The sequence below is a fragment of the Lycorma delicatula genome, chromosome 8, assembly GCF_047948215.1.
Source record: "Lycorma delicatula isolate Av1 chromosome 8, ASM4794821v1, whole genome shotgun sequence".
Classification (NCBI taxonomy): domain Eukaryota; kingdom Metazoa; phylum Arthropoda; class Insecta; order Hemiptera; family Fulgoridae; genus Lycorma; species Lycorma delicatula.
Window position 1 is genome coordinate 139,567,239 of NC_134462.1, and position 27,893 is coordinate 139,595,131.

Sequence of the window (27,893 nt, forward strand, 5' to 3'; positions counted from 1 at the left end):
ACAGATAGCATTAAGAAAAAACAACACCTGGTCTAACCCTAACATTTCCTTATCATGCCCAAAACCCATGAGTAACTCTCGTATATCCCATCCGCAATTGGCAGAGAACCACTTCCTCTATTGAACTTTTCTGCATGAGAAGCCCCATGCCATCACAGTATCTTTGATAAATTGAAGTTTGTTTAAACTGTAGCAGTCCAGTTACCTTGCTACTTTGCATGAATAGTGGTGAGTTTTACACAATTAATAGAGTCAGAATGTAGTAATACGAGTGGTGAAGGATGGTTGAATACATGCGTCTCTAGCAGCAGAATCTCTGCACTCAACAAGTAAGTTAGTGATAGGGCTTAATCTAAAAGCAACTATAGTAAAAAGAATTAGACATCATGCTTTTCTAATGTTTTCAGCGTGGTATGATGCGTTGATGAGTGGGTGACACAACCATAATCTAAACAGGAACGAACTAAGGAATAATAAAAATACAAAACATATGACTGATCAGTGCTCCAAATGGTGTTCTTAAGGACTTGCAGCATATCTAGAAATTTGGAACCTATTATTTTGTTTTATATTGTTTGATGTGTTTGACCCATGTAAGACAGCTATCAAAAAATATGCATAAAAACCTTAACATCAGGAGAAATAGAAATTAGTACTCCATTGAAGAAAATTTGCAGAATGAGAGGGTCCCACAGGAGAGAAAAGACTACACATTTTGTTTTCTCTGGTGAAAAGGTAAAGCTGGTATAACCTTAGAACAAGCCTCAAGACGAGATATACTGTTCTGTATGTAGTAGTTTCTCTGCTGTGGCTGTTGACTGGAACAAATCCACAAATAAAGAACAAGAAACATGTAGCTGCACACACTTTGTAATACTGTTGATGGCTAAAGCAAACAAGATGGCACTTAATACACTTCCCTCAGGAACTCAATTCTCCAAGGTGATGCTACCTGACATAGTGACAATTGGTTGTACTGCACTCTATATAGATCTCTACAGATGCAGAATCTATAACCTCTATACAGATAGAGGTTACAGATTTTAATTATATAGAGGGCAGCAGTTTAAAAAAATTGAGTATAATAAAAAAAAATTCTTGTGCAGTTCTGCACAAGAAGACAGACTTTTTGAAAAATGTATTATGAACTCATCCTAACATATAATTTTACAAAAAAAAAAAAATTGATCCACAAAAAAATAGTTACACATCAATAAAAAAAAGCTTCAACTCGCTCACCATTCAACATAACTTCAAATTTTGCGATTTTCAAGCCACAAAATTTAATACAAAGGCCTAAAAATAGATCACTTAATACCACTAAAAATAGATCCCGATTTTCACGGGATTGGTATTTAATTCTATAATTACATTAAAATAAATTGCTTTCATGTTTCTATAATATATAACTGAAGATGTAGATCACAGTGAAAATCAATCAATTCTTGAAATTACTATGGTAAGTTTAACTTATCTATTTTGGTGGTTTAAATTTCATTAATATTAAATTCTATTAGCATAGTGGTCAATGTGATAATGAATTAAAATACAAGGGAACCTGATTTTAATCCTTGATTTAATCCACCTCATACTTCAAAACATAACAAAAATTCATTTTTCCTCAGCTCAAACCATGCAACTCAAACCAAGTAATACTGTACTTTTCTTGAGTTTGTAAAGAAACAATTACTTCTTGGGGGCATTTTACCATCTTCATGACTGAATTTCAAGACATTTTCAAAATCAAAAAATTTACATTATGTGGATAAATTACAACATTTCTTAAGAGAAAATAAATAAAAGAAGAAAAAAGCAATATTTTTTTAAGCAAACTATTCTTACTTATATTTATGAGAAATAAATATAAGAATTAGACACATCATTTAAATTTTCTTGTACTTAAATTAACTTGTACATTAGGATTTGCACTAAATATTAACTGAATATCAAATATTTTAATTGTAATTATTTTAAAACTGTGAAATAAGACAGTATCAATAATTCATATTCCCCTACAAACATTGATAACATAATTTTCTCATATTTAAAAAAACAGTTATTTGTGAACTAAAATCTGCAATGGTGCTGAAATTATTTACTTTAACTAATATATTGCTACATTAAAAAATAAACTGTTATTATTTAACATTAAACAGTACAGAAAACATTCAGAGAAAACAAAGATACAATATTAAACAATCACAGAAAATAAGCTCTGAAACTGCAATCACTAATTTTTTACAAAAAATTATTGAGATTGTGTACATAAAATTAAACATTATCCTGCCCATTTAATAAACAGACCACCAGTCCTGACAATTTTGATTGAAAAACAAGATAGTTACAATACAATCTTTAAAAATTGCTTATCAATAAAATACATCATATTCTCTGATGTTTTTTCTCTACTGCCATTAATCCATACGCTGTATACATTTTATTCTTTTTGAACTATTGTATCTATTTAGCAGCAACAACAGAGACAGGGTTGTTTCTTTGTTTAAGTGAAACTTGACAAAGTTGAAATTAAATAAATAATTCATCAAAACAATTTTGGGTAGGTTTAATGAATGGTGTATTTTATTTTTTTTTATAAAAAAAGTAAAAGCATTATATGAATCTATTTTTCACAAAACCGACTTGTATATCAGTAGCTTTATTTACAAAATAAAAAAATCCCTTTCAGCACACCAGAAAGCAGAGATAGATTTCCCGGTGCTAAGTAGGGGGTAGTAAAAAAGATTTCCACCTTAAAGTTAAGAAATACTTAAAATTTACACAATACGACAATGGTTGCATGTGAAAAATAGTTTCACATGTTTAGCAAACGACAAGCCCCACCTTACAATTCCAGCAACATTTTGGTCATCCCTTGCCATAAGGATTGGTCATATCAAAAATTGTTTCAGACAAAAGTTTTCGGTAATGTTTAGAGGACTAACAGGCACTTTAAACCGATTCAATACTGTGCCTATTACAGGACGTATGATTTTCTTTGTCTTCAAAACCTCTTTTTTCCATCCCTTGGGCCAATGGCTGGTGATATCAAAACACTTAGATAAGTCTAGATAAGTTTTAGACCCTTGTACAAAGAATAGTAGGAACTTTGATATTTTACTTAATAAGAAAGGTATAGCAACATTTTGTTTTTTTCCCGTAAAAGCCCCCCCTTTCCAACCACATGGTTCGATTTTGCCCATTAATGAACTCAACTGAGATTTTGGGTCATTATATTTTATGTATCAATTTGAAAGTGACTGGCACAAAATTAAGGCAGTTATCATGCCCATAAGAAAGTGAAATACATATATATATAAACTTTTGAAGTGACAGTGGTTTTGGGGTCTGGGGGATGTGAAACGTGAAAATTTGTCAAATTTTTCCAAAAGTCAAATCATGGTACCCATTACAATAGGTAGCTTTCTTATGAAATCTACCTAAAATATACAGGTAGTATATTATACTGTGCAGATTCTGGTTCATAGAATATTTGAATGTAATTACAAAAGATAACTGAAAGTGAGTAAAAAATATTATAATAGTACTGCTCTCTCTCTCTCTCTCTCTATACATATATATGTAAGCTTTAATTCAACACAAGACACTGGTGAGAGAGGTTGATTTTCTAGGAGCTGACATTATAGGTTATATATTTTTCTATTAGTTATTATTTGTGGTTTTAGATTTTTCTATTGTAGGTTTAGTTTGTTATTGTTATAATTTTGATTGAGTTTTTATTGTGAGTTAGGTTATTTAGTTTATTTTACAGGTGTGTGATTGGAATTTCTAATCACTAACTACGGGTGCAATTCACCAAGGATTTTTCTTGTTTTGGATTTTAGTTGTTCTTGTTATTTAATTTTTGAGTTTTTAATTATTGTATAGTTTTGTAGTCTTCCTTTTAGTTTGTTATTTTCCTTATCAACAGTAGCCACATTGACTTACTGCTCCTGGCTACTGTTTTGTTTAACTAGTTTATTATTGGTTGTTGATTTATTTTATTGATCTTGTTTTGTTTTGATTTATTATTTAGATTATTGTTAATTTGTTTTATCTTGTCTTCTAATTATGTAGTTTCATTGTTTTGTTGAAATTTAATCTGTAATTATGAGTAGGCGTAATAAAAAGGTTACTGAGGCTGTTGCTGTTGAGGTAGAAGGCACAGATTCCAATATGGGAATAACTGATTATTGAAGAGGTATTTGGACCTAGTAGTAGTCGAGGAAAACACCTTTTACCCTCCTTAAAAGGCCAGAAAGGCGGAGGTGCTGCATTAAGTAACCTAGAGAAAAATATGGTTTCTATAGATCTGATCTCAAACAACATTGTAAGTGAAACATTTAACAACCACTATGGTGAGTTAGAACAATTTCTATGCAATTTCAGAAACATTCAAGAAGAAAGTGACATTAATTGATAAGCCTATTAGTACTTCTGGAGTTCTTAAAGGGAGAAGTAATAAAGGAATTAAATGCAGTTTATGTACTGCTAGCATTACAAATAACTTGAAAGGAGTTAGAATACTGAAGAAAGAATCGATTAGAAAAAATGATCAGTTGTACAGTTAATCTATTAAGGTGGTTACTACTAAGTCTTTGCACCAAGGATTATAATTTACAATGTGCCACTTGACTCGTAAGATTTTAAAGAAACTGTATGGAATCAGAACCTGGATTCATTTGAATATGATGAGTTTTTCGAGAAGTTTAAGATTGTTTAGGAAAACAAGAGAGTAATGTTGTGCTTTATGCAGTTGAATGTAGTAGGAGATGTGTAAGCAAATGACTGAGAAAGGTAGAGTACTTTCTGATTATTATTCATGTAGTCAAGCAAATGTCTAAGGTTTGGTCATATGGCAAAACATTGTAGGCCTTGCTCATTTTGTGGCAAAGAAGGGCATTATGCCAAAGCTTGTGTAGTCAAAAAACAAGGAAGACCTCCTATATAGGCCAACTGTTCACTAGTCAAGAAACCAGCAGGGCACAATTGTAGGACTGAAGAATGTCCCGCGTATAATGTGCAGGACCATCTTATTAATTGAATTGACTTATAGGTGGTTAGGTGATTGTTTTTAACTAGGTTTTGGATTTCTCTATTTTGTTTTGTTCAATAGAGTTGCTGTTTATGGTTTTGTTGACTAGTTGTTTTGATAGTTTGGTTTAAGTGTTTTTTATTTCTTGGTTATGATAGCTTAGTATTGATGTTAGGGTTTTTGATTTTGGTTAGGTTTTAGAGTTTCCTTGCTATACTTTTGTTATTTGTTTCACATTTAGTGTTGAATTGGTGAACTGTAGTTTACTATTTGGTTAATTATATTTTGTGTTAGTTGATAATTTGTTTATGTTTATTATAATTAATTAGCTTATGTTGTTTATTTAGTTGCTGTTATTGTTCTTTTATATTTAGTTTATAGTTTTATATATTTTTTGGATGTTTTATTAGTGTTTGTACTACCAGAGTAACGTGTTGGGCTCATTACCTATTCTGGGTGTAGAAAGCAGCTTCAGCTCAATCGGTATCGTCTCTTTTAAGACTGTTGTTTATGGGGTCTATAATAGGCATTTTACACCAATAGGGATGTCACTAGTGGCATTCGCATCAGTGGCATCTTAAAATGGCCAGACTGAAAAATATCTTGCGGCCTTTGAAGACGACCTCTAGTAAAGCCCCTACGGGCTAGGTACAGAGGGAATGGCGTGACGATCAAAGCTGTCACATGGTGGGTGTTCCCCTTCGGGGTCAATATATGTAGGCTTTTTACACAATGGAAAAACAAAATTTTATAAACTTACATCAACATCTTTATCGGTCAAAGTTCCTGATACATCAGCTCCATATATTGGAGCTATATAAGTAATATTTTTCCAGTATTTCCTTTCTAAATCTTCATAATCAGAATGCCTCGGTGTGGCATATCTTGGACTCTCGGCTAATTTTCTATATTCCTGAATAGTCATAGCCTTCTTCTGTATATTAATCTGTTGATACAATCCCTGTTTACCAGTAACTACTTGACAAATAGGAGCAGGTATAGTAACATCAATAGAAGATAAATCATAATTATCATTCCTTGGCTTCCATTCTTTTGGTGGTATTACCTGGAAAGTACAAACAAAAATAAAATTATGGTACTTCAATAATAGAACTGTTTCTAAACAATTTATAAAAACAGCTAAATTGGTGGAATCATTAACGGCATAAATTCTTAAAAAATTACTACTTTATTAATCATTTTTACGACGTTAAGAAATTAGAGGCTACAAGGTAGAAATTAATCTTTTTAAAAGTTGTGTCAAAGTAGAAGCATATGTCAGACAACCTGTTTGTAACAAATCATAACTGCCTTTTGAAGTTTTATTTAGCAAATGAACAATAAATCACTACCCAATAAGATTTTTCTATTAAATAAAATTATATTTCCATACATCTAAGGCTTTTCAATCATTTTATAACATACACTCTGCTTATAATAAACAAATTTAAAAAAACCAACACTTATTTCTAAAACACATGAGCAATCTCTATTTAATCTGAATACTAATTGTATTATAGAAAAGAGGTTTTTATAACAATTATCACTTTACAGCAGTGATTCTCAAATTTTAGCCCCCAAAAAGTGAAAAAAAAAATATATATATATATATATAATGAATATTTTGCTAACCCCCAACGTCCCCCAATGAGAACTAGTTAAAACTATTTGTCTGTGATGATAGCGATAGGTATGAATATGTATGTAGTGAACAATCATGAGCAATTTAAAGGTCTCAACTAGATGTGTACATGCTCCTCTTAATGTGGTCTGTTTGCATAATATTCACTGTGTGAGCATCATGTTCGAACATGCGTATGATAGATTTGAACATGTCGTGCTCTCAGCAGTATAAAAGAGGCATAAGGGTTTGCAAAATGTTAGTAAAGTTTCAAGTGTGAATCATGCATCTGGTGCCTATATTTAGATTTTAAAAAATATACTTTCATTGAAAATAATTGAGGTTTTAGTTTTTTAGTGTATGGTCAAACAGTATAACTGTTTTTTTTCTCAATAAGATTCTTATGCAGAATGGATAAATTTGTGAAAAAATGAAGTTAGCCATTTACACCCAATGAAGTGATTCATTGACAGTTATGTAAATTATGGTTATACCTCGTTGGACAGAAAGCCACAATGCATTGCTTACTTTCAAGTCCTCTCCAGTGAAAGTATGAAGCCATCAAAATTAATTCACCACTAAACTGGAAACTAAACAACCAGATCATAAATGCAAACCCTTGGAATTTTTTTGAAATCAAATTACATACTTTGAGAAATCAACTTAAATTAAACAATACTGATAAAAGTACACTTGAAGCATCTTATCTACCTCATGGCATTAAGAGTAGCTAAGATGTCTAAACACCATACAGTCGCAGAAAACCTCATATTGCTTGCTGCTATATGATCAGTGTTTAATAGGCGTAGAAGCAAAAAATTGAAAAAAATTCTGCTTTCTAACGACACAGTATACGTTGTTGTAGCTGCTTAGTTGTGAGATTCACAACTAGCTCATCGTAATATTTGCCAATAAAATGTTACAATTCACATCTGAAAATATAGAAATGTTTTGGCTTGCTCATTTAAGAGAACATGGAAATTTAGTCACAGAAGCACTGAAAATATTAATCCCTTTCATCATCATCTTACCTCAGTGAAAAGGGTTTTTCATCTATGATTGTGCTAAAAACTAAATATAGGAATCGTCTTTTGTCACTTGAAAACAATTTGCTTATCTGTGTTTCTAACGTAGATCCAGGTATGTAGAAACTTTTAAATAAAAAACAAATACAACCATTTCATTAATTTATTTTCCTTACATGTCTACTTAGAAATCTAAGTGTAATGTTTATAATAAATAATTTTTTTTCATAAAATGATTTCATTATTGTTTATGTGTAAAGTTGTAGGCTAATTTCAAAACCCCAAGGTTGAGAAATGCTGCTACAGAGCAAACCAATGGCTCTCATATATCAGTAAAATGATTTTTTCAATCTCGCTTATGTTTATTTGTTGTGTTAACGATTAGCATTTTGGTTTTTTTTAAATTCAATTAGAATTTTTACTTGTTTTGAATATATATTATGTAGTACAGATTATCTGTGATAGAAATCAAATATAAATTGGGTACATACTTCAACCCAGAAATAATTTTTTTTACGACTTAAAATTATTGACTTTACTACAAACCACTTTATAAAATTACATAAAAAAAATAATAAAAATGTAAATAAAAATATTATTTGATAAATAAGTCCCCACATAAAAGTTTTAAGCTTAAAATGCAAATGAACGAATGAATGAATAGTGAATGTATCACAATGGTACAATTTTAAACTGCCAGAATTGTTCATTTACATACAAAAGACGTTGAATTACCCCTTATCTGTTATTGGGATAGAATATTTTAAATAAACTCAATGAAGGGAAAAATAAAGAAATACTGTTTTATAAACAATAAATGAAATATGGAAATTTCCCTTACCTTGATTTGTATTGTTGATTTTTATTTGGACATCTTACAAAAATGACCGCTGATTTTAGTAAAGTTTGCAAGATCAACTTCTGTAACCCACGATAAGCAAGCTATATTTCAACTTATATTTACAGTGGCCTCTTGACTATATATATATAAATATATTTTTTACCAGTAAATTTATTCAGGATATAATTAACAAAAAGAAGTCATCAAATAAAAATTAAAACTGATAAAAATTGTGACAAACATTAAAGAAAGATATAGATTTTTCAATATTTTAAAAGTATTAAATCTGTAGTAAGCAAATATCATATATTACTTTTTATAACCCAGCATCGTCATTATTACTTGTAATTATAAACTAACCTTTGCCAACCCGGCTTTATGTGCTCCTTTTGATTCCATATATTCTATAAATTTTGAAAAATCCTTAAATTCTTCATAAGTAGGTCTAAACACCATTATATCTGGGATGCCTCCCGAACCTTTCGATGGAGCTGACACAGACATCTGGGATTCTTCTGGCATCTTTAATATAAGCTTCAGTCTTTAATCTTTGTAACAATATTATAAAATTTTTCTGTAAAAAAAAAGGATAAAATTAACCTAATCAACACACACAGACATTAATGTTAACAAATAGAATAGCATAAATGACCTTTCAACATACCAGCATACAAAAATCAAAATGAAATATAAAAACTCAACTACAGCATTTGAAAATGTATTACTTCATATGCAATTAATAGCCTAACAATTACCTAACCTGAAAACAATTTAAATGCTTTACCAGAAAATAAATAAGCTACTCTGTAACATAAGTTGATTATTAATATTAATTGTCTAATAAACTTAATTGCACTGATTTTAATAAGTAGTGCTCGATAAGAAAATAAAAATTTTTTACAGTGTAATGCTTTTACTGAGTAAAGATGAAACAGACTAACAACATATTACAATTTTGATTTGCTCTTAATCAAACACCTATTATTTAAAACTCACAATACAACACATTTTTACTTCGTTGTATGAAGTAAAGGTTGTGATAAAGAAAAATGTCAGTTTTCAGATTTCAATGGAAATATCCATTTTCACCATTTTTACTAGTTTCAGCATGATGTCTACATATGTATATATGTATCTCGCCTAACTCAAAAACGATTTAGCTGTAGGATGTTGAAATTTTTGATTTAGGACTGTTGTAACATGTAGTTGTGCACCATCCTTTTTGACAACAATCTCATGAACATGTCCAAAAAATCCCAAAATCCAGATTTTGGATTTTGGACTTTTTCTTAACAGCAGTAATAAGCCCTCATTGAGAGCTTTTCAACAATATATCATAAGTGGTACTTATTTTCATTGGTTCCAAAGTTATAGCCAAATAAACTTTTAATTAATGAAATATTTGGATCTTACAAGGGAAAGGCACACTGGTTCGAATCCGACTTCATTTACTTTTTTCTTTTTTTTTTAATACATTGATTTATTAATAATTATTAACAGATTATTGTAAAAAAAATTTGTAATAAATAATAATTCAATAATAACAATAAAATTTAAAAAAATATGAAAAAAATCAGAAGTTATTAGTGAAATAAAATTTTCTGTACTTTTAATTTTTTTTAAATGAGTATATGTAATTTAATAGGTGTACAAGGAAGTCACGTGGTGTCCACATCAAATTTTTTAAATGATAGAAAAACCATCAGTAAATAAATAATCTATTACATTTGTATTGGCAACAGGCTAAACCCCAATTAAAGTAACCTACTTTTTTGATGAACACATCGGTGATGAAACAAATGAAGTAATAGAAGCAAAAAACCAAAATTACCACAGAACTAACAAAAAAACCTCTTACATGAACGATTATATGAGAGTGGAAGAAGTTTAGAAAACTATGAAAAATGCTATGCCTAATCGTAATACAGGGAAAATGGTCAAATAATGAACACAAGCTGAAATAAAATTTAAGTGGGGGAAAAGATTACAATGCTAATAAAACATAATTTCAATCTTCTAAAATTGACAAATATATTTTGCTTTTATATATATATACACAAATATGCAATCGGTACTTATTACATAAATATTTCAGTGTGAGAACTAAATGTAAATAATTAACAATTATGATAATTCAGTATAACAGATGATGAAAATTAACCTGACAGGCCATAATACATATCTGAGAACTTGTTATAAGAAACATAATCTTCCATACGATTTTGAACTCTAAGTTGAAGATGAGGATATTACTAAACATGACCGAGAAAAATGATTTATCGTATTCAAAAGGTAATTAATAGTTGAACATGAAGAATCAGTAATGGGACATTCCATACCAAATCAACCAATCTAAAATTAAATCGATGTGTGGACATTTTGTAATTTTTTATATTTTCATTCTCATATTTCAATAGTTCAAAACCAATTTTTAAAAAATTGTATGTATGCACTAGGTTAAAATTTGCAATGGTCCACACACCAATTTTTGCATTTTTTTGAATTTGCGATTTTTCCAATCTCAGAAACTAAAAAACTTGAAGACATGAAAGAAAAACCTATTTTACACAAAAATTACTATTTATGATGCTGTGTATGCCATTTTCCTATTTGGTAAATTTATGCCTTTTGTAACTCAGCCCAGATAAAATTCAAAAATTGAAATTTTTATACCCCTTCTTAATAATATTATAATATTTATACTCCTTCTTAAGATAGTTTCAGAGGGCCTATTTATTAATTCTGTCTATTGTCCTCTTCCTTTATTTGTTATAAAAGATTAAAAGTGCAGGATTTTTAAAATGTGCAATTTTTGACACTTTAAACCTACGATGGAAAAGGTAATAAAAATTTAGAAATTATATGGGTTAAAACCCCATAGGAATGGAAAAAGCAATAAAAATTACAACACTGATATTGAAGTTATTCAACTGACAAGCAAGATACTATAGTTAAAATTATAAAAACGTAATCAAACACTGTTTCTTAAAAGAAAGAAATCTTATGGTACAAATAACATTAATTCCTAGGATAATATTATGTGTTTATATATATGTGTTTGTATATATATATATATATATATATATATATATATATATATATAGAGAGAGAGAGAGAGAGAGAGAGAGAGAGAGAGTACAGTGAATGATTTCTGAAGTGAGATTTCTAATCATACTTACCATAATAAAGAAATGTAGCAGAGTTCATTCTTGAAATGCATTATAAAAGGAATGGAATATAAAATAAATTATTTTCTAAATAAATTTTGAAATCTTTACATCAATTATCCTATTTCATATTAGTCATTATAAATTATTTATGCAATGAATTAAGTTAAAACAAAAAAAGTTTGATTAAATGGGCATCAATATTAGATATATTTTTTATGAATATTCCAGATATCCCCCATGCACCTTTCTAGATTCGAGGCCCATAGGCAAACGCGTCCCTTGTTCGTGACATTAGTCTTGTTCAGACTCAGGTCAACCATACCCGAGATTGTTATATTAAATCTATTATTAAATGCATATGTATGCATTTGTATTTGTTTAACACAGTGACCTAATTTTTAACATTAATTTACTTTGTTGTGTGGATAAGAGGACAAATTGTAGGAGACGACTGGATTATTCTTCATATGAGAAAAAACCAAAGGTGAAATTAGCTTATTTAATTTCTAATGATTTCTGATAAAACACTGAACAATTGTTATGGCAATAAAGTATTATTCTTTAATTAGAATGCAATAATGCAATTTGTAACCAATATATAAATACATCTTTGTGAATACATCACCGACGCTCAGCCTTCATATAGCTAGCACCAAATTTGCTTATTTGGTTACAAATCTGATGATTTTATAAGGCTACTGCAACTTGCCAAAGCTGCATATTCTATAAAAATCCAAAATAAATATTTTGAATTGATTACCTAAAATTTCTAATAAACAATTAATATAATAAACAGAAAAATGTTCAAAGCCAGTTTTATAAAAAAAAACCTGTTTTTAAAATAAACCTCTGTAACTACCTCTTTTCTAATCAAAACACCAGTTGTAATTTTCATTTCTATGAACAATTTTTGAGCATTTCTCTTGGCTATTTTGCTTCAGTAACTAACATTCCTATTGTAAGAACAATTGTAATGATTATTATTAATTCTGTTTTAACTGTACTGTATATTTTTTAATAAAAATGAAATTAAATACAGTGAATTCTTAGTGAATTACCGGTTATTTGGGTCAACCATTAATCGGGGCATTTTGTAAAAAAACATAAACATACTGGTATAATAATGTAAAATTACGCTAGTTTAATGGCCCAAACTATCGCTTATAAGGCACACTAGTTTGTTTTTCCCTTTATTTTACTCATAAAATAACACAATTTTTAATAGCGACACAAGTCATTTAACCGTTTTTTAAATGCTATAGGGAAAAAGGTAACTTCTCCTTAATGGCTAGAAGAAAAGTGTTGTACATACTATCTGCACAGTACATCATATTTCTTTCAAGTTATGTGGGAGTGATGATAAAATAATAAAAAAGATTATTATACAAAATTAATCTATTATTTACAATAATAAATAAGTTTTATTAATAATTTAATTAATACTTAGAAATTTTATTAATAAAACTATTATAAATAAATCTGAATTGTTAATAAAACTCTTATTATTAAAAAACTGGGTACAAATCTATAAAAGATGCAAACTATTTATTGGCAAACTTCAACAGTATTTTATGCAGTAAGATCTGCTTTACAGATCTTTGCTTTATACAGATCTGCTTTTGAAACCTGCTAACGGAACTGTGAGTCCATGACAAATTTGTAGAACACCAAGTAATGAAAGGGAAACGACAGAGCACAGAAGAATTTTTTCAAGAAGTTTAACCAAATAAGAGACAGTAAACTGTATATTTTTGTATTCTACTTATAAAAGGTACTCATTATTTTGACTTGTAGCTCTATTTTGTTTATCAAGCTACTTTTTTATTAATGATGTACGACTACAAAAACAATTTAATCATTTTTTAATTTACATCATCTGTAATCATTAGCAAGTACTGCACCGTATTTGTGTATCTCATTTTTTGTTAATATCGCTTAATAGGGATCAGCCTTTTAATTGGGCCCTATGGTCCCAATCCTGAAGTGGTCCAATTATCTGGAATCTACTGTATTACATATTTTATTCTTTGTATGCATTTAAAGGTAATTCTGGGAAAATTGATCAATTTAATTTTGTTTGTACTTTAATATACCATCATAGATATACTTGGACTAGGAAAACACAAGATCTATCTTGTCGGAAAGCATGTTTGGACAGCAGGTGACCAGTGCAATACCAACGTCTTTGCCACATTATCAATACTCTAGTCAATTAGCTATCGAGATATGTTCAGAAGCTAATCTATTGTGTGGAAAGAGGTTAGGATTAAGGTTAAGGTTACAGTTAAAGTCAAAGTAGAGCATGGGTCACCTGCTGTCCAAACATTTTTTCCAACATTTAATCTTGTAGTTTCCTGATCCTAAACATATCTACTACGTTATATTTAAGTATGAAAACAATTTAAGTCGATCGTAACTGCTCAGAATTACCCTTTTACATAATGTTACAATTTAATGTGTCATGCATATTAATTATTTAAATTTTTTTATTATAATTTTATTGTATTATTATGCTTATGTAAATAAACATAACATATTCTTGCTGTCAAAATGTGGGTGAGTGAACATCACTCATCCCACATGATTGTGTATACATGTGTGTGTAGTAGAAAAGAAATTTAATACAAGATTATAACTATGCTGAGGTAACTTATCCCAATGATATATATATTTTTTTATATGAGTGAAAATTTTACTTTGAAAAATCAAATTAGTACTAAATAACGTAAGATAAGAAAAAACATACATAAAGATTGTAAAATGTTAAAATAAGTCAACAAGTATGCATCAAGTATGTCATCTGTACAGACAAATTCAACTATGTAGATTTGAAAGTTCATAGAGAAAATTTCAAAATGTTCGTCAAAATAGTTGCTTACACTAAATAAACTGGCTTTATGTGTACCTACATAATCCTATATAGTTAGCTAATGATTTGGAAGATAAGCTGTAATTTTAATATAATTGGACAAAATAAAATTTAAATACTTTTTTGAAATCCCAAATTTAAATTCAATGTTAAGATTAAAATTGCACTTAATAATAATATTTATCATGGAAATAGTTATTCACAGTTTGTGTTTTTAAAGTTGGTGTTCAAAAACTTAGGGGAAACATTTTCAATAAAATTGGTAATTTAAATTATAGGTGACAGTATGGCATCCATTAAATTTTATCTCTGTTGGAAAATAGCATTAGGTGGTTATGATAGTTATTACTGACAAAACAGTGCCACATTGCATGCATTTGTTAAGTATAAAATTAAATGAATTGTTATGGATAAAAAAGTGATAAGTTCAAACTACAAGTATCTTTGGTATATTAATAGTCAGTTCTATCATTTGAGCAATCTTTGAAACAATTCATTATTTTGTAGGGAAGTAAATCTACTTTTTAACTGCTACTTATCTACTTTTTTAATAGATAAGTTCTATGAAATATCTAAACAAAAGATTGTATTAGTGTTACAATCGCTCAAAATGGAAATTGGTACGGCATGGGGAAAAATTATTAATTTTATTTTAAAGATTGTTATAAAACTGTTGATTATTAAGTACATGACAAAACAGGCAATTTATTTTCCCGGAAAATTCACCCATGGTAATTTTATAAAATAATTTATGAGTTTTGTGATTAACTAAAATTTGTGTGTAATATTTATTCACATTATAAGGCAATAATTATTTATAATTAAAAAAAAAAATTCAAGTGGCAAAAACCAACAAACAAGAGTATGCGTACTAACTCAATAATTTTCAATAAATATAGTTTTAACCTCATTAAAAAAATTTATTGCAATGTATACTATTCAGTTTTTGTCAAAATAAATGTCTAATTCAATGCACTAAACAAAACAAAATTTAAATAAAATGAACTTATGTGATTACAAAATTAAAACGATAGATTTAATGTTATATATAATGTCCACTTTGTTCATATTTTTATCTAGAAAATTTCAAATTCAAATTTCAAAAAACTACAAAAGACATCGTTTTAAAACTATAAGTGCCTATGAACATTAAGTACACCCTACCTTTTTCTAATTTTTATCTCTGTAGGGAATGAAAACAACCAATTAAATGGTCACATTAAAATGTTACTAATCTCCCATCACAGCAAAAATTATTCAATCATGTCTAATTAAACAACAAACCATACCTAAAATACTATTAAACAGTGTCCATCTCTATAAACCTGCATTAATTTATTTTTAAATAAATCTGTTTAAAAACTTTTAGTGTTTGATATTCATTAACTTCAAAATTACATGAAAATGTTCTTCCTGAAAACTAAGTTTTAAATTAACAAGCTTTTTAATCTTAATACATTTGAAAAACTAACAAAGAGTTAATACATAACAGTTGAGAAAAGAATTTTATAGTTTAATAAAAGAACAGTTATATATTTATATTAAAAAAAGAAGTTTGATAACAAAACTGCAATGTATGTAACTATACCTATCACCAGTTTAGTAGCATAAATAAATAATAACCTATTTATTATACCCAACATTTCATTTATAATCTTTTTAGTTTACCTCTTTGCATTTAATTCTAATACTTTTTAAGCACTGTTCTATCAAACTGCATCTTAAAGCAATGATTTACCAATTGTAATCGATCACAGCAATATTAAGACCATAGATACAAATTTTACCAATGATTAAATAACAGGCCTATGTTAAACATGATTAAATGTAAATAGTACAATGAAGGTTAGGTTTTCTTGCTATCGTAAAATACAGTACCTCATTAAAACCCAATATAAAAAATAAATTAATAAAAACAAGAAATAATGTCATAAAGGACTAAAATAACTCCAACAATATATAAAAGTAAAGGAGCATCACCTGTATAACAAGGTAAAGGGGTTGTAGTAATGCAATTTAAACACTGAAATTGCATTACTACAAATTTCATTACAGTAGCCTACTGTTGATCATCATGGCCATAAGTCAAAATTTCAAAAAAATACCCCAATGCCCTACAACAACAGATTCAAATACAAACTAACTGTCAGGGAAATGCAGTAATTCTCTGAAAGTTATTTAACACTGACAAACAAGAGCTGCTTAATTTTAAAAAATTATCATAAATAGTAAAATTAATAAAGTTTTAAGTAATATTACTAATTTCAATGTTTACTAATTTCAAGTATACTTTAACTTTTAATTCTTTAAATGTATACTTAGACTGGTAATGAACTCAGAATATCATATACATTTCCCAAATAAAATTTACATTTTAAATAAGGAAAAAATTCTTTTATAATTAATTTCTGTACTAATAAACATAACTGAAATTTTTGTTGGTAAACAACTGTAATATACAACCCCAAATTTGATCCACGTAAATCAGCAAACTTGACGAAATATTTTCAAGATCGTAAAAAATGCATAAAAACGACTTTTATAAATATACATCCTTTTACCTTGCAACCTAAATCTACAAGCCTTTAAAAATAAATATACATACCTATGCCGGTATAAGAATAAATATACTCACTGACATCAGTTACAATAACCCAGTAGGAAAGCTAAACAAACATTATGGTTCATTGATGAGACAATATTTTCACTATGTACACTTTTTAAGTTTTGCACTGTTAGCTTAATTATAAATGCCCTAAGTAATATCAGCATAATTCATTATACTTTTATAATGATACACTTCAATCACCACGTTCAACATTACATACAGTAATACATGAGCTCAAAACACAAGACGAAATCCATGAATACTCTCACTCACAATGGTGCATCAATATCGCGTCAACGATGCTTCAGCTTCGGTTGCCTTCCATTGGTCACGTATGTATTATGCATTTAGTAAGTGTATGTATGTCATAAAATTACGGATAAATTTAATTAAAATTATTAAAAAATTAAAAATAAACTTTAATTTTTAAAACAATAAAAATTAATGACCTAAATCTGTACAATAAAATGTTTTTTCTTCTGAAAAATAAAATTTTACACAGAGTTTAAAAACCAAAATTACCACTTTGCTTTTTTTATGATATCCATTCTTGATATCCAAAATGAGTCTATTTTTTCATAATTTCATGAAAAAATGCCCAGTCAGTAGTTTTGTTGGGTGAATAAACAGATTAATTAACTTATTTAGATTTATTGCACGTAGCAGAAAATACCTTCATCTGTTTTAAGTTAGAATTTTAAAAATCATTTTACACAGAGATTTCTATTTGTAATTATTAAATTAAAATATATGAAAACTTTTAGGAGTAAATACAGGTATAAAATAGCGTATTCAGGAAGAATGACAAGTTTAGTTTTGTAGATAGTATTTGGGATAAACGAAATTTTATTACTGGGAAAATTTTCGTGAACAAATTGTGTTATCAATCGTACATTAGAACTTGAATTTAAAACGTTAGTGGATTCTACTGATCAAACAACTCAGCAGCGAACAACTGCGCCAACATTTTTGGCCATCGTTACCAATATGTTCAGCGGAGCTATTATAAGCTCATTTACTTCTGGGTTCTACAGTTATTATATGCTATTATAAATTTTAATAAAACATATATTTTTACTTTAACACAATAAATTACTAAAGTCTGAATGTTTCCGTCAATCAGGTTTAATAATCAATAAGTCGTTATAAATTTAACAGCCACATCAGATTACAGTAGTTGGATTTAAAATTATCATTCTCAAATTAAATTGAAAAATCATGTACCGATCATTGTGTATGTCTGACAATGGTTGTAAACACTCAAAAGTGACCGATTATCCAATTAGAGAGAAAATTATATCATTCAGTTGTAATTAACATTTTGCATAACATTAAATATAATTTTCACTGTAAATGCAATTAAAATTGTTCACAAGCTTTACGGCCACGTCATTGTCAAATAAAATGTTTACTTGGTTTTCATGATTTCAAACAAATTGAGATGAGAAAATTTAAAAATCGACGATAGGCACGTGTGTTTATAGGATTAAAAACCTAACCACAGTTCTGCATACAACTCAAATAGTACTGTCGCGTTTTAATTCATGAAAAGTAAGGTTGTTATTTAACACCGACTATTTTGAAAGAAAGGAACGATGTTATCGGATATGACTCGATACAAAAAGCAATAAAATTATCACAAGTTATCAGACGGGCTAAATTGATGCAGCATTGTGTTGCAATACAGTGTTCTACATGTGTGCTACGGGAATGTCTGGGCGCATTCTAAATCGAAAATGAATTATTTAACATTTAAATTCATTCATATAGTTCTAACATTCACCAGAAGGTCGCATTGGGTATCCTGAAAATTACAACTTCATTGGAAAACAGGTAAACAATATTGAAACCTCTATGTCTATGAATATAGCATACGCATATTGAAAACGTGTTGTGGGTATGTAGTGTAACGGTTACGGATGTGTCCGAAGGTACAGCTGATATGCTATAAAAGTAAGCGGGAATAGCCATGATATATTTATCAGGGTAGGCATGAATATATTATAAACATCTGCTAGTTATAATTCCTTAGTTTTAAAATATCTTGATTGCATTAACTACTTTAAGATAATAAATGCTACTGTACAGTATTTTTGCAATTCACCTTTATTCGGTCCGTTTTTCAGCATAAGACTGACCGATTCATGGAAAATAAAAATGTTAAAGTTTATAGTATATCTTTATTTATAGTCGCATCACCGATTAAAGACGTTAGCGACTTATCAGTGTAATGTAACTACCGATAATTGTGTAGTCTTGAACAAACAGGCTGGCCATTAGCCTGAGACGTGTGGCTAATTGAAACCCAACCGCCAAAGAACACCGGTATCTATGATTAATGAAATTAATGATTAATCACCAATTCATCGTGATTGGGTTGACCAGAAAATTAGTTGCAATATTCGTATTGTGTGTTCAGCTCACTTTGTACGCGTTATCATTGTTCGTTTTTCAATAATTGTGTAATTTTTTGAATACGATCATATTAATTTGATTTAGAAAATAGTAGTTACGAATAAACGGAAGTAATTTTTATGACGGTAAATAAAAAATGTTTATATACAATATATAACACTAAGTCATGGTGTGTTGAAACAAGATTCGAAGTTAAGTGAGTTTTTTATTTCTGTCACTTCAGACGCATTTTAATTATTTCTAACCTCGTCGAACACAAAGTAGAGTGATATTGGAGATTAAAGAGCTTGAGTTTCCCGTTTTGGCATTACAAAATTTGAAAATATAAAAATAAAAAGTAGTTTCATTCTTAATATGTTTTGAATTTTGATTGCAAATATACAATATCATTATGATAGATACAAAACTAAATATTTTTTGGCATTTGAATTTCCTGAGACTTGATTTAACCAAAAAATATTGAAATTGCATCTAATATTTCTGTGCCTTTATTCTATTTAGGATGTTAAATACTTTTTACTTCTGGTTTAGGTCATTTCATTATCGATGATTTACTGGCATTGTTCATAATTTTTCATTCCAGGCTAGTATACACTTTCTATGCAACTTTTTTTTTCTTGTTTAGCCTCCAGGAATCACTGTCAGGTATTACGTCAGAGGATGAATGAGGTTGATATGTATGAGTGTAAGTGAAGCGTAGTCTTGTGCAGTCTCAGCTCGACTATTTCTGAGATGTGTGGTTAATTGAAACCCAACCATCAAAGAACACCTGTATCCATGATCTAGTATTCAAATCCATATAAAAGTAACTGCCTTTACTATGATTTAAACGTTGGAATTCTAACTTCTAAATCAACTGATTTGTGAAGCCTTGTTCACTACTAGACCAAACTCGTGGGTTTCTGTGCAACTTTGACACTATTTTTTTAACTTTGAAATTATTTAGATGGTTATTTATAAATTAAAATTGTTTCTCTAGAATATTCTCACAACTTTGCCTTGAATTTTAAATTAGTTGTATTGGTCAAATCTAAAAGAGATCAGCTATCACAAAATGACTAGAAAGATTAAGTTTGATATATTATGTAGTATTATTTTTTATGGGAGGTGTAATTATCCTGTTGATGTAATGCAACAGAAATAAATCTATTAATTGAACTGAAAATAAAGTTGACGAAGATTAGGTTAATTAAAAAGTGATTGGAAGATAATGCAGTGTCTGAATGTTTCAGCAAACAGCAAATTGATTTCTTTGTTAAAAATAGGTGTATTATATTGAAAATTTCATTTTAAGTATATGTTTAAAATTATATAACAATTCTTAGGCAGTCATGTGTTGTATACATATTAAATTAATTTAAAATATTTAGTAAGTTTGGATTTTAGAACTTTGTTAATATCAATCAAGAATATGTAGTTTGTGATTTAGTTATTTACTCACATTTTAGGTATAGTGAAATACTGGAGAAATAATTTTTCTCTTTTGTTTGAATTTTAATAGTCACAATACCAATATTTGAAAAATTATAAAACTTGAAAATTTTCTGTTTTATACATATTGTCAAAAAAAGGCATGACATTTGTGTTAAGTAGAAAAAAAATCATCATACCTGGAAAGTGATGTCAATCTTCCGTAATGCAGTTTTCAATTTGAGAGGTGAAGCTACCTCGCCTGCATTCCAATATCTCCTGAGTGATCTGATGCGCTTCTTTATGAATAGATGTCTTCAGTTTGACTAATGAGTGGGATTTGTTGACATAAATTCACTCCTTTAAATACCCCCCCCCCCCCCCGTAGAAGTCACAAGTACTAAGGTAGAGAAATTCAGGAGGCCAAGGTTATCTACAAACCTGGAAATCATATGACCAAGAAACAATCCCCACAGGATGTTCATGGAATGTCTGGTGGTATAGGTTGTAGCCCCATTTTGTTAATGCTACACTTCTTGTTCAGAGTTCAACATCTGTAATTCTGGCAGAAAAAAGGTGTTTATTATATGCGTGTAATGTCTGGAATTCACTGTTATCACTACACCCTCCTGTTCAAAAAATAGGGACTGATAATGTTATGCTTGGATATCACACACCACATGGGGTGAATGTGTGGGCTAAAATAAATAGCATTAGTTTACACACATTTTACAACTAAAATAATAAAGCTTGGTGTTAAATTAATTGTGAAATGTTTATTCAAAAATGAGTATACTCCCCCTGTGTCACCTTTTGTATTATAATAAGTTATAATTATAAAGTTCACCCTTATGATACAGCTAGAAATAACACATGGTAAACATTTATTTAATCATAAGTTTTGTTTTCATTGTCAGGAATAGAAATCTGACTGGAATTTATAGAGATTACTGGGAACAAATTTATGTAATTATTTTAATATAAAATATTGGTGCCACCCTGAAATAAATAGTAACTGCAGAAATTAATTGACCCATCTACTTCAGTCATACTTGAGTGGCCGTTTCCAATAGAGCCAAAGTTGTTAAAAGTTTGAAAGATTTTACAGTTAGTGAACATACAGGTATTCATTTTAATTCAACAAATTTTCAAAATTTTTATTGCATCACTATTTTTGAATTTGTTGATATTTAGTATATGATAACTACCCACCTTGTAGTCGCCAAAAAATATTTTTTTATATCTTTAAAAACTTTTTTTTGAGTAATGACTATTTTCTAACTCGCTAACAGGTAAAACCAGCCATTTTCATCACTTTTTCCGTGAACTGTAACATTCTTATTTTACATGATACAGAGATCAAAAAGAGCTTTTTGGAAAGAGCAAAGATGGAACTTCATCTTTGCGTATTCAAAATTCATTTTGTAACATAACCTAATCTTGTAATGTTTACTGAAGTTACATTTACAAATTGTTGTTTTTTTCAGATTTTGGGCCCAAATTAAATAATGAAGGGCTTAGGGTAACAGGCCTGTTTTTTACCATTTAACTCTTACTTACTAGTTGTACTTATAAAAAAAAAAATTGGACTGTTACCAAATATCCTTCATTAAAAAAAAAATGGCCACCAAATTGTAAGATTTTGAAAATTTCTCATTTTATTTTGTTACTCAAAGGGGTTGATGAGTAATGAAGCCATCAAAACCGCTAAAAACACTGTTCCTTCTAACCGTGAACGTATCCAAAATATTTGCAGCACGCATTTTTTCGGATAATAATGTAGGCCTATTATAAAAAATATTTTGATAAGTCTATAATGAGACAGCTTATATTCTAGACAGTTTGTTACTTAAAAAATGACTCGTACACACAAACTCATGTTTAAACAGAAAATTGAATAGACATGCATGGACATGAATGTTTGCATAATCCAGAATGTAAACATTGTAGAAGGTGATCTGTTGTATTGTTGTTAATATTAATACTGTGGTTAGGTAATGTACACTTGTTTTAGTAATTTTATTAGCAGTGAACTTCTCTTTTATGTGATATCTTTAATTTTTAATTTCATTAATTAGAGAAATTTTTATTTTAGCTGTAGAGAAACTGGGATAAGAAAAAGTGAGGTGCAGTTGGTAGTTTTATAATTTATACTAACTGTATTGTTATTGTAAGATCCCTTGCATTTTATAAAAACGGATTATGGAACGTTCAATTGGCATTCACACTGAAACAGTATGTCACAAATTGACTTACAATAGAGCTTCAGTATTGTACGATATTTTAGAATTTACTATTAGATATTTTAGAATTTGAACGGCAAATAACATTGATATCTTTAAGAAGTGGATGTACTGAAATAAAAAATATCTGAACTTTTCATAAAACTGAATATTTTGACAAATATTTTCATATTCATGAGAAAAGTTGCTGTGATCCATTTAACTGTCACACTAAAGCGGTTAAGAAATCTCTTCGAGAAATATGTTTGACACTTTCAAGAAGCAATAAAAATTTTAAATTAATTCCAGGCAGAGCATCATGTATAAAATGCTTAAATAAAATACAAAAACCACAAGATGATACAGAAAGCAAACTGGAATGTCAAGACGTATTTGAGCCTCAATGAATTATAGTCGAGTCGGTAAATAAAGCTTGTTCAGCACTTGACATTTCCACTGTTAAGCTTAAAAAATTATTGAGCAGCACAAAGGAAGCAATTTTAAAAAAGTTACAAAAGTAGCAGAGTCAATTACCGGTAAATTAAACGATTCCTAAATAAATCTACAGAAGAAACCAGTTTAGTACCACAAAATTATGCTAATTTAAATAGGGAATATGAAGAATTAATCATTAAAATAAAAAATAAAATGATAACAGTTACATCAACCCAAGAAAAAATTAACATTTCAAGTTTATTACCAAGCAACTGGAGCATTCAAAAATATTCAAAATGAGTTTAGTGTTAAGTCGGTAGTTAGCCCATCAATCCAAACAATTAGTTCAAACAAGTGGAGTTTTGCCACCAGTCAGCAAATAGAAACCCAGTCACGTAATTGATGAAAATGTTATTAAATGTGCCCAAGATTTTTACCAGAATGATGCCAGGCAAAAAGGATTGTGTCTCTGTGGAAGACAATGGGAAGAAAATTAATATTCAAAAAGGGCTTATCTTATGTAACTTAAAAGAATTGTACACAGCCTTCAAACAAAACATAATTTAAAATTTGGTTTTTCAAAGTTAGCTGATTTAAGATGTAAATTTTGTGTTCTGGTTGGTGTGTGTTAGGTATTCACTCTGTTTGTGTGTGTTTCACCCACCAAAATGTAAAATTCATGTTATCTGCTTTAAAAATGAAATTTGATTTAAAATTCTCCTTTCAACCGTGGTTTTTAATGTAGAAAATGAAATATGCATGCTGTCAGTGTAAAAAATGTCCAGGCACTAATGAAGTGCTCAGATTACTGCAAGAGAGCTGGGATGATTTTGATTCTGAAATTATCTTTAAACAGTGGGTTTCTGTCGACTGTTGTGAACTAACTACTCAAATTCTTCTGTTTCAAGAGTACTTAGATAAACTTAATGAAAATCTAAATAATGTAAAAAGGCATCATTTTGTTGCAAAGAAACAAAGCTAATTTCCCCAATTATTTGAAAAAACCGTTAACTTTCATTTATGTATGGGAAATACTTGCAAGTTTACCAGATCCATCATCTTTTTTTTTTTTTTTCCTGTTTAGCCTCCGGTAACTACTGTTTAGATAATTCTTCAGAGGATGAATGAGGATGATATGTATGAGTGTAAATGAAGTGTTAGTCTTGTACATTCTCAGTTCGACCATTCCTGAGATGTGTAGTTAATTGAAACCCAACCACCAAAGAACACCGGTATCCACGATCTAGTATTCAAATCCATGTAAAAATATCTGGCTTTAGTAGGACTTGAACGCTGTAACTTTCGACTTCCAAATCAGCTGATTTGGGAAGACGCGTTAACCACTAGACCAACCCGGTGGGTTAGTATCCATCACCTGGGTTTGATGTTTATCACGTCATGGTCTTGTAAAGAAGTAGCATGAAGAAGAATATGTTTCGCATACATCAACAATGTAAAAAATATTATTTAAACACTTTCCTCACCATTTGTAACAAAATTTATAGTGGATAAATCCAATATCATATCGTGTCACGAGCCTTGGAACCACTGCATTCAATAAATGTAATTAAATATAGTTTTTGAAAACAATAGTTAGTTACATTATTGTATGGGGGTTTAAAGTGTTTTTGTTTTGTGTGTATGTGTATGTGTAATGTGTTGTAGTCCTTAAAAGGACTTATTTAAACATCGTAGAAATTAAAAAATTCGAATAGACGGTTTCTTTATCCTCTTCTTCGTCTTTTTCTTTGCGTTTCGTATTCTTGTGTAAAATAAAATAAAGAGAAGCTATATGACGTCCTCTTATATATCGATTGGTTTTAACGTAATCGATTTCTAAATTTTCATCCGTGTCGTACGGGTCCATCAGCGGTTGGGTATCATCACAGTCGTCACAACCGTTTGAAGAACAAGCTACATCATCGCGTGTCCTGAAGAAAAATCCTCCTCCGACGCCACATGAGCAGTTACTCTTCGTTTTTCATTCGCAAGCGGATACGTTGTTTTTTCGATGAAACTTATTGAGATTTTTTAACATTGTCGCGTTTAACTTCATATTCGACGATCGATTTAATTTGAACGCCTTTCCGTTACCGTCGCCACCGTAGAATCCGGAAAATAGTACTTCTTTACTGTCAATAAGTGCGATAACTTTTTCATCGCATTCAAATTCGCAATAATCGTCCATATACGAAATCATCATCATCATTGAAAACCAACTTCACGATCAGATTATTACCATTTTTATCGAAATCGTGTTTAGATAAATCGTCAATATATACAAAACTGTTTTAATTTAAAACACAGGCGTCAGACGTTGGCACCGACACGTACGCACACATCCTCTTCATTAAAGTGAATCATGATGTTTACACCTCGAGCGTTTCTCAAAGAATATACTATGGAATGGATGGAATGCAAAGTTGGCGGGAGTTTATTTCTCCCTACAAATCGCCGAACCTGGACAGAGTCCCTTGCTGCTGGATGATTCTGATCGGACGTGTTTTTTAAAAGGTTTATTTTAAATGGCGGGTCTAATTTTTCAAGTTTTGTTTATTATTTAGTGTTTTAAGGACGGATTTAATTGCATTCCAATCCGTTGTTAAACCAGCGAGAACATACTACTTCGCTCGGTTACACTATATGTATAAGCTCCTTCCCACCACCACCACAACTGCCACGCCGTACTCCAGTCAGAACAGAACGTCAGTCTCCCCACTCCACAACGCGATGAATTAAAAAAATTCATCGGATAGGTATGGCGATATCCTGACAACTGCGTTTTGTATGATTTTTTTTGGCTTCAATCATTTGACTGGTTTGATGCAGCTCTCCAAGATTTTGTATGATTTGAAACTACAATTTTTCTATGAAACATTTTCAAAGTGTTATTAAATAAACTGTTCTGTGATGTTAATTTTTATCGTCACCTCTTCGATACCATCAACGTCTGGTTGAATACAAATTCAGGACTGATGACAACATCCTGAACCTATATCATAACGATGTAGAACGACATAAATCGGTCTGAAAGTAAATCTTCGAGAACTTAAATCTTTCGAAAACTAATTACCGGTACGGATCTTTGCTGCGGTATTTCATACCGAAAGCCTAACGTTTGCCTATACGTTTTGTAGAATAACGAATTGAGACAATCTACAGTAATTATAATGTCACACAAAAGCTGTATACTCGTTTTTAATGAAATATTCATTTTTAAAGTCCCGATGTTCAACCGTTCGGTTCGAATGCTGAAGCACAAATGAACTTATTATCGACAGCGGACGAATAAGACGCCTGCGAGAAGTTTTAAAAAGCAGAACAAGGTACTAAACCCGATTTCGTTAAACACTCTTCTCACCATTTGTAACACAATTGATAGTGGACAGATCCAATATCATATCGTGTCACCCCCGACGGGGAGTCTTATTCTTTAAGACTTTGGGGGTTGGCGTCCCCACGAACATAGTCTCTGCAGCTTTTCTGGATAAAAGGACGAGGATAAAAGTCCTACTTAAGAGAACTGCAAATCTTTAGACTTGAATTCTAAAAATATTAGTTTCGTTGTTCTCCGAAATAGTCAGGAAGGTGGCTCCCTCCAAAAGGTTTCACCTTTCTTAATTAACAAAACTATAACAGGTGCAAGCGGCTCCCCGAAGAATATCAGGATATTGCGTGACGGATCGCTTCTGATCGAAACATTCAACGATGAACAGAGTCGATCTATCTTACGTCTCCGTAATATGGGTGGTATAAATATAAGTGCAGAAAGCCACAAAACGTTAAATACGAGCCGGGGTGTAATTTTAGTCGAGACCTTTTAGATATAGATATCACTGAAATAGTTGATGAGCTTTGCTACCAAGATGTTGTTGAAGTGGAAACTTATAATCAAACGGCAGAACGGAACGGAAGAACCAACACCGTCTCTTATACTAACATTCAATCTCCCTGTTCCACCAGAGAAGATTTAAGTGGGTTACCTCTCGGTTCGGGTACGACCATTCATACCCAACCCACGGCGATGTTTCAGATGCCAAGGTTTTGGTCACACTACAACATCTTGCACGAAAACTGAGATCTGTGCTCGATGTGCTAAAGAAGGTCACAATGACACTAACTGCGAAGAAAGTGAAAGTGGTCTACATACAGTCCGCTCCCGAGATTGCCCAACCTTTAAAGAAGAAAAGGCAATTCTCAAAATCGGTACGGAGCAAAATCTATCTTTCCCGGCCACACGAAGAG

The 27,893-nt window shown here is 30.1% G+C and overlaps 1 protein-coding gene across 1 annotated transcript in view; it reads right to left on the reverse strand.

Annotated features, from left to right (window-relative positions):
* LOC142328798 (uncharacterized) overlaps positions 1-17,453 on the reverse strand; it is a 95,980-nt gene extending 78,527 nt beyond the window's left edge. Inside the window, exons 1-3 of the mRNA XM_075372841.1 lie at positions 17,164-17,453; positions 8,880-9,093; positions 5,793-6,098 (exon numbers count right to left, since the gene is read on the reverse strand). Of these exons, the coding sequence (XP_075228956.1) occupies positions 5,793-6,098; positions 8,880-9,041 (468 nt within the window). The 5' untranslated portion in view covers positions 9,042-9,093; positions 17,164-17,453. The remainder of the gene's footprint in view (positions 1-5,792; positions 6,099-8,879; positions 9,094-17,163) is intronic.
* Positions 17,454-27,893: the final 10,440 nt, after the last annotated feature.